The sequence below is a fragment of the Bos mutus genome, chromosome 16, assembly GCF_027580195.1.
Source record: "Bos mutus isolate GX-2022 chromosome 16, NWIPB_WYAK_1.1, whole genome shotgun sequence".
NCBI classification, from domain to species: domain Eukaryota; kingdom Metazoa; phylum Chordata; class Mammalia; order Artiodactyla; family Bovidae; genus Bos; species Bos mutus.
Window position 1 is genome coordinate 22038105 of NC_091632.1, and position 8425 is coordinate 22046529.

General features: G+C 45.4%; 1 protein-coding gene across 1 annotated transcript in view; it reads right to left on the minus strand.

The window, feature by feature from the left end:
* The window catches only part of LAMC1 (laminin subunit gamma 1), a 121227-nt gene extending 115069 nt beyond the window's left edge, over nucleotides 1-6158 (minus strand). The window contains exon 1 of the mRNA XM_005893079.2: nucleotides 5259-6158. Within this exon, the coding sequence (XP_005893141.2) occupies nucleotides 5259-5673 (415 nt within the window). The 5' untranslated portion in view covers nucleotides 5674-6158. The remainder of the gene's footprint in view (nucleotides 1-5258) is intronic.
* Between the last annotated feature and the right edge of the window lie 2267 nt (nucleotides 6159-8425).

Consider the following 8425-nt stretch of genomic DNA (forward strand, 5'->3'; position numbering starts at 1 on the left):
TAAGATAATAAGGAATGAATTTAGTTTTGGACATGACCTCTGGACATTCCAAACTGACCATGTCCAACCTGGAGAAGAAACTGTGAATGTGAATTTCAGTTTCAGAAGAAACTGAAAATGTGAATTTAGAATGCACTGATTTGCCAACTTACTGTTACTCTGAAAACCTTGAGATTAAGAGAAGTTCATTCAGGAAGATTAAGTAACATGGGAAAAAAAAAAGAAAGAAAAAAGAAATTCAGAAACATAAGTGGAAAGGAACAGAGGCAGGAGAAGGAAAACCAAGGGAGTTTGGTATCTCTGAATCAGTATATATATGAACTTGTATTTTAAAGTTGCCCTGGAATAAACTAGTCATTCTTTTGAGAGATCTGTTAGAGGAGCTAAGAGCTGAAGGAGCTATTATGTTAGACTGAGTCAAAAACCTACCTCCACTCTAATTTTTGGCAAATCACCACCTCAGGCTCCTCATCTTCTCCTTCCCTCAATGAGTTATGAAAATCTAATCAGTAATTGACTGGGTGCTTTAAAATACTACAAAGGCACTCCTGATTTAGTACTATAATGGCATTACATCTGGGTATGAAAATTCCAAATGAAAGTAATTGAAAGTGCTAGTTGTTAAATCGTGTCTGACTCTTTGCAACCCCATGGACTACAGCCCGTCAGGCTCCTCGGTCCATGGAATTCTCCAGACAAGAATACTAGAGTGGGTTGCCATTCCCTTCTCCAAGGGATTTTTCTGACCCAGGAATCGAACTGGAGTCTCCAGCACTGCAGGCAGATTCTTTACCGTCACCTAACCGAGTATAGACTTCTGAAGAATGGACCTTGATCTTCTCCACCCTTCTGTCAGGTCCTGCATCATGCATTCAGTAGGTATTTAAAATATGCCTGCAGAATATTTGGAAGTAACGTGAGAATGTATGCATAAGGCTGAGGAGTGAAGAGCAAAAGGCATATCTGACTTCCTAAGAGGATTTAGAATTGAAATAGACGAGCTTTGTCCCTCCCACAAATTCGGTCAATGACAAAATCATGGGTGGAAGGGAGCTCACAGCTCTAGAATTTTCTCCTAATGTGTACATTGTTTTTCTGAATACTCCAGAAACATGAAGAAGGTATTTGGAGGAAAAGCAGTGAATTGTAGAATAGGAAACCAGCCAACAGCAACTTTATAAAACTGTGTTCACCAACTGCTGGCCATTAAAGAGGAGCTCCTTAACTTCTCAAGTTGAAACCTGCAAAATGTAAATCAGGCCTTTGTGAGACAAACTAAAATAGTGTCCCCTCAGGGTACACAAATACCACAGTGAAGTCACCAGAGTTCTGACAGTCAGAACCTACCCTGCAAAGACTTTCCTGGGGGAAAAAAATTGCTGTTTTTCCCTGTTAAATGTACACTAAGGGACCAAATAGAATAAAGTGCAATATCCTTCCTTATATAGCAATTATTCTTAGACACCAAAAAAGAGTATCTTAGATACAGCTTAAAAGCATCATTTAATCACTGTTTGTTCCCCGAAACTTATAGCGAGCTTGGACACCAATCTGATCTTGGTGTAAATTTTAGGAGTTCCATAAACTTTGACTGAGTTGGTTTTACAAGCACTCTTTTCCTTAACATAATTGTTTTTAGAAAGAGGGAAAGGTACCCTCCTTCAAGATCAAGACCCAATTTGCCAAGTTTTCACCTACAAATGACTACCAAGTTAATTAAAGAGTTTAATAAAAGGCAAGTTCTCAGCTACAATCTTACTATCAACTATTCTGCTGATAAGGATAAAACTCACTATAACTTATAAAACCCCAAAGCTAAACTCTGAAAAAGTAGTTGAATAATTCATATAGAAGTCAGGAGAGAAGATCCAGAAGTTGAAGGCAAACTAAGAAAAACTTCTTTTTAGAAAAGGATGCCTTGCTGAGATGTCTCTTCACAACAGGCAGAAAATGTGGTTCTGAATCCCACAGCAACTGTAACTCATTATATCTAAGGATACATTACACCCTGCACCCTGGATTACCATATGCGGTGCTTAAGAGATGGCTGCTTTCAGAATCAGTGCTGATTTTCCTGGCTTTCGTACAAGTGATGATAATGGTACAACCATCTAATTTGTACCTGCCATCTATTAAAACATGCCTCACCACCCAAAAAAAGGACCAGTTAAAATGATCGTGTAATTTCACACACAAGTGTATGCATGAAAAGTTTCTGGAATGTTACAAAAGAAATTGTGAGCAACAGTCTCCAGGGCAACTTAGCAACTGGAGATGAAGTACACACTAGTCATTATATTGTTTTAATTCATTATGTCATGTTTCACTTTTACAGTAAAAAAAAAAAAAAAAGATGGGATCAGTGGCAAAGTATGTATATTTCTTGTGACTACTTAAGTGAGAACTGACTTTGCTTATTTTAAAGTTTACTGTGTTTAAAGTTCAACATTAAAAGGAAAGCTAGAAAAGTGGTGGCCAGACCTAGGTCTTTCACACTGCTCCCGTAGAGTTTCACATGCTCTGTAAGGGCAGAGCACAATATGCATCACTTGTTTAAGGGTATGTGAAATCTGAACTGGATGGGAGATTTAATAGATGCACAACAGTCATGGTCCTTGAATTCATGGGAAATAATTAGTTACCTAGAGCCCATGGAGTAACTGGAGTTAGGGAGTGAATACACTGAATATCCAATACATAAAATCCTGTCTATCTGCCATAAATCAGAGATCACAACATGCATGAATACATATATCCTTGTCATTAAAAAAGAGATGGGAGAGACAGAGATTGAGGCATCTAACCCCACTACACATAAATCTCCCTCCCCTTCCAAGAACAAGTACAATAAGTTCTTGTCATGTTTTTTAGAAATTGTCCGCCTAAAAAGCTTAAAGAAATGTTTTTATGAAACATAAGAAAACTATTTTAGGTAACTTTTTACTTATTAGTTTTAAATCTACAGTTTTATGAACTTCATTTAGCAAAAATGTTACCAAAAAGTGAAGAAATTTTCAGCAAAACAAGTTCAAGCATATATAACATTTTCAGAGAAAAAAGTCTTTCAAGCATTCTATCACTAGGACCCAAAGTTCATGTATCCATTGCCCAGAAGTAGCAACCTAATGAGAGATACTGTCTTACCTAACACAGTATCTTTGTAACAGAGAAGTAATCACTGAGTAATCTACCTTCCTACACCATCACCTGAAATAACCTTTCCTACAAAGTGATCAAGGGCTTCCCAGGTGGCTCAATGGTGAAGAATCCGCCTGTCAATGCAGGAGACTGGGGTTTGATCCTTGGGTCGGAAAGATCCCCTGGAGAAGGAAATGACAACCCACTCCAGTATTCATGCCTGGGAAATCCCATGGACAGAGGAGCCTGGCAGGCTATGGTCCATGGAGTTGCAAAGAGTTGGACACGACTTAGGGACTCAACAACAACAACAGATGCAATGCTCACAGCAGAAAATTCAGAAGGTCCAGACTGTCAGCCCTATCTTTACCTACATAAGAGATTCTTATGCAGAAGTTTTCAAATGAATCTCAGGCATGTAAGACATCAAAGCCATGATTTAATAGCCATGTTTAGTATTTCAATAGCCATGTTTAATATTTCAAAACAGAAGAAATAAGACTTCGTGGAGATTCAAAATTCAACACAGAAACTTTAACAAAACAAAAATTTAAACAAAAATAAATGGATAAAAATTTCAAAAGTAATTCTGGCCAAGTTTAAAAATATAACACTTAGGAGAAAAGAGCTAAGAGCAGCCCCACAAGGTCTTGGGAGGCCCTTGGTTTCTTGCAGAATCTTCAGAAGGGCACCTGTTCCAACATACGATTTAGCTCCGTATGTTTCCAATACCTTTGAAAAACTGAACTGTTCACTTCTTCCATCTCTGAAAAATGGGTGCCTCAGAGTTCCAGTTTATAAATGTATTTTTGAAAAGTTTAATCTTCCTAATGATTTGTCTACAAATAAAATATTTACTACAAAAGTGCTAAATACTGCTTTTCTAAAACTTACTCCACACACAGTAATTTGACTTCACCTTTCAAGTACTTTCTCTGGAATCTTGACACTTACATAAAACTTAATGTATCAGAGAGCAGTGGAAAGAAAAATACAAAACCACAACCAAAAGAACCATGTGCCCACCAAATAGTTCCTTTCAAAGATTCCCCAAATCATGTTTCCAGCCTTACAGAACTATACTGATTTGATAGAAGAATGGCTTGGCACCCTGTTCTCTCTTGAAGTTCATTACTACCAGCTACCAGTAAAATCATGGCTTTCAACCTAACTGAGGCTGAAGCTCTACATGTCAAATGTCAGTTTCTTATGCATATGTTAGTCTGTTAAACACAATGATGAATCACTCAGCTTGTTTGTATATTCCAATGATGACGAAAAACTGACCCAGATCAAACATGGTTTTTCATACAATTCTTTGAGACAAACACGTCCATCCTCGTCTACCACCCAGCGATGAAGTTTTCTATACATCCCTTTCCTGATTTCTAAAAGGTCACTCACACATGCTTCTACACTTGCCCTGAATCAAAGCAAAAGGGAAGGCAGTGAGGACAGCCTTTTTACTCAGGGACCAAACCTCACCTAACAATTGCAGTGGGTGCAGATACTTCCTTTTGTTTCCTCCGTACCGAGATTAGCAGTGAAATCGCTTTGTGGCCCTTCATTAAAGATGAACAACTTTCAAGAACAATAACTTTAAAAGTGAACTTCTATTTTAATCACACGCAGGCAACAGCGGTAGTAAAGGCATTTGCTCCCCTCAAATCCCCTTAACCTTTCCTCTCTAGCGTATTCAGCAATACGTATAGAGCAAACAGCAATCACCCTCAACCCTACAAAGACTTTTAAACAAGGTAAAAGTGCTTAAGGTGGACAAGGAGAGGGGGGCGAGCAGGGTTTCTGATTCATGCTTCAGCACAGAGGAACCAAAGAAGCCGAAATGGAGAATAATCTAAGGAAGGAAAAGTCGGCTAAGTTAGAAGAGGAAAGCAGACAGAGAGATGCTGGCGGGAAGCACCTTGGCTCGCGGGAAGTTAGGTGTTAGATCTAGCGTAGAAGTTGGAGAAGGGAATTTCTGTGTGGCCCCGGCTGGGGAGCAGAGAGCCCACATGCGGCTGTTCGGGCCCCTGTCCAGGAGGGACCAGGGGGTGAAGGTGGCCCGGGAGCCGGGCTGCGGGCAAAGCAGCAGCAGGGCACACGGGGCTGTCACTGCTTACCCAGGTGCAGCGTGAGGTTGATGGAGTTGGGGTACTGCACCCCGGCCAGCATGGTCTGGCTCTGCCACCAGGTGGTGTCGGCCTGGTTGTTGTAGTCGGTCAGGAAGGCGGCCCCGTGCTGCAGGTGGGGCTGCCCTGCGTCGCACAGGTGACAGGACTTGGTGACCCCGGTCACCCCGGTCTGCACGCAGTACTCCTCGGGCGGAGTCCCGCACGTGTTGGTGGCCACCACGGTCACGTTGAAGGCGGCGTTGACGAACTCGGGCATGCAGCGCTGCGGCCGCCCGCCCTCGTCCGTGCACTCGTCCATGGCTGCCCGGGCGCAGCCGGCCGCGGCGGCCGCCAGCACGACCAACACCGGCCAGACGCGGCCCCGCGGCCGCAACGCCGCCGCGGCCCGGTCGCTGCCCCTCATCCCGCCGCCCCCGCGCTGGGCCACGGCAAAGGCCAGGGCGTGGGTGCGTTCCTCTTGCCCGGCGGCGTCTCTCGGAGGCCGCTCCGCGCGGGTTCAGCCGCGGGGCCCAGTGACCCGGCTCTGCAGACGCGCGGTGGAGGCGGCTCTGCCACCGGAGAAACGGGAGGGTGGGCGCCCCGGGCGAGAACCGCGCGGCTGGCTGAGAGCTGCTCCGCGCGCACCTCTCTCGCACCCGGGACACAGCCCGCAACTCGCCGCCGACCCCCGACTTCCGAGCGCGTGCCCGCGCGCGCACGCGCGCCCCCGGGGAGGAAGGAGCTGCGGGGTGGGGTCGGCACGGTGGGGTGGGGTCTGGCCGAGGAGGAAGCCCAACCCCGGCGTCCTCTCAGCCGCTCCCCGGCCCTCCGCGCGCGCCGTGGACTGCGCGTCCGCCCCGGAGACTCGCGGCTGCACCTCGCGCTCGAGCCCGCGGCGCGCGGTCGGCGGGGGAGGGCCCTGGAGGGGCGCGAGTGGTGGGCGGGGTCGGGAGAGAGGGCGGGGCGACGGGGAAGGCGGGACGACGGGGCGGTGCATGCCGGGAGGGCCGCGGAGGCGGGGGAGAGCCGGCGCCCAGCCGGGAGATGGACAGCCGGGTCCCCTGACGCCGAGTCCCCAGGAAGACTCGGGGTTGGGGGTGGGGGCAACGGAGGGGTCTTATAGGGGCGACGCCGGAGGGGCGATGGACGCTTGGAGTTGGCCCTTGAGCCCCGCGTGGTCTGGGCCGTGGCTCGGGTCCCAGCCAGGCCAGGTGTCCGTCCTGGTGTCCAGCGGGCCGCGCCCCGGGGCGGGGACCTTAGGGACCCGAAATTGCGGAGGGAGGCGGGGTGTCCGTTCTCCCTCCCAGCCCCCTCGCCGCGGGGCCGCCCCGGGAATAGCCCGTGCTGCTCGCGGCCGGCTCCAGGGCTTTCCGAGCAGAGTTCCGGGGTGTCAGGGGCTGACAAGGTCCCTGGAGATTAAAGAGCCGGATCGCAGTATCAGAATGAGTTTTCTGAAGTGATTTCCTGCCTCTGAATTAAAGCGTAGCCCGTGGTTTTTAACAGGGGCGAGGAAGGAAGTGAGAAGGCTGGGAATGGAATGGCATTTTTTTCCCCTGGGTATGCGGCAGACCCACTGCGAAATTCTTCCACTGCGTTGTTTATGTTCCCCAGCTTGCCTTTAAAAGACTCGAAAGGATCTGGGATCTGACATCCTCCTTTTCGGGCCTGCTGAGTCACGGAATATTCTCCTTGCCAGAATGACTCAGTTCACAGAACCTCAGCCAGATCATGAGGTTTAGCCCGAGATCAGAACCTGGGCACCTACTCAGTGCTGATACGACGCGCACAGACGCAGAGGGAGCGCGCTGTAAAAGTGGATGAATCGCTTTTGGCGCACCGGAGCAAAGTGGGGTGTACGCGGTGGATGCTCCTGAGACAGATTTTTTTTTAACTTTACAAGATCTTAACAGTAATAAATGCACTGGGGCGGGGGCGGGAGCGGAGAATATCTAGTTTTGTACCCAGAAGTCCAGTTAAGAGGGAGATGGTGGGGATACGAAAAGATGAAATAAGTATCCGTTCGTTTACTATGGTAAGGTTACTATGGTAGGGGTCAGCGTTAATTCTAGGAGGACCTTAAGAGTGATGGTTTTGGGGAGGGGAGCGGGTTAGGGGACTTTTCTGAATGGTGAGCTTGCTTCGCAGATACGTGGATCACTTATATTGTTAATTTATTTGATGAGGTGGGTGGAGATTAGGCATGACTCAGAAGCCTGTAACTCCTCATCCCTTGGCATCTGCTCTTTGGTTGAAGAAGGTTGTGGATCTGTGGGTAACAATGTTTTTTCATCCTTGCATGTTTGAGTCAGAAGCAAAATATATTCATTTATACCTAGAGGGGGTGATATTCTCTCTCAGTCCTTGATTGTTCTTGAGAACAAACAAGGACATAAAAGACAAAGATAAGGATGTTAGTTTGTAAATAAAGCTACAGATAATTTTAATAACTATATTTAAATACATATATTAGTACATTTGCCTTATAAATTTTCAGTATTTTATTAGATATTGGCAAACCAAACAGTGTATCTCCTTTTGTTTACTGCCAAGTCAAAATAGTTGAAGAAATGGAGAACCCAAAATCTATGAGTCAACATATATGTTTTCTTGCCACTGATTCCTTTTGGGTTCTAATGTCCAAGGGTAACTAAAGCTATTACTTACGTTTATCTACCCCACAGTTTCATTACCAGAACCTCATCTGGTATTTGGAAAGCACATAAAGAGACTTTGAATTGATTTCTGAATTCTGTTGCTCATCACGAGAGTGTAACAAGGACGTATCTGTTTTGAAGAGAGATAAAAATGTAACCAGCCAGTGTGGGCTTGATGATAAAAAAATTTTTTGCTCCATTGTTTGAATCCTGATTCAAATAAACAAATGATTAAAAGAAAAAAAAATTTAAGACGATTTGAAAATTTTAAATGCTAACTAGATCGTTGATGATAACAAATCAAGTATTTTAAGTACCTGGAGATGCCACTGCTGACTAAATAGACTTGGTATTTTATTTTTAAGTGAGAATGTTTGAGATTTTCTTTTACTTCAAGCTGGCCTGTTTTTTCAAAGAATTTCTGAGTTCTTAATTCATGTTCTTAGCTGCTTGGAAACTTCATTATCTCTGATAAACAAATGTGATGTTTAGAAGAAAAATGTGACAGTTTTGGGGAAATGG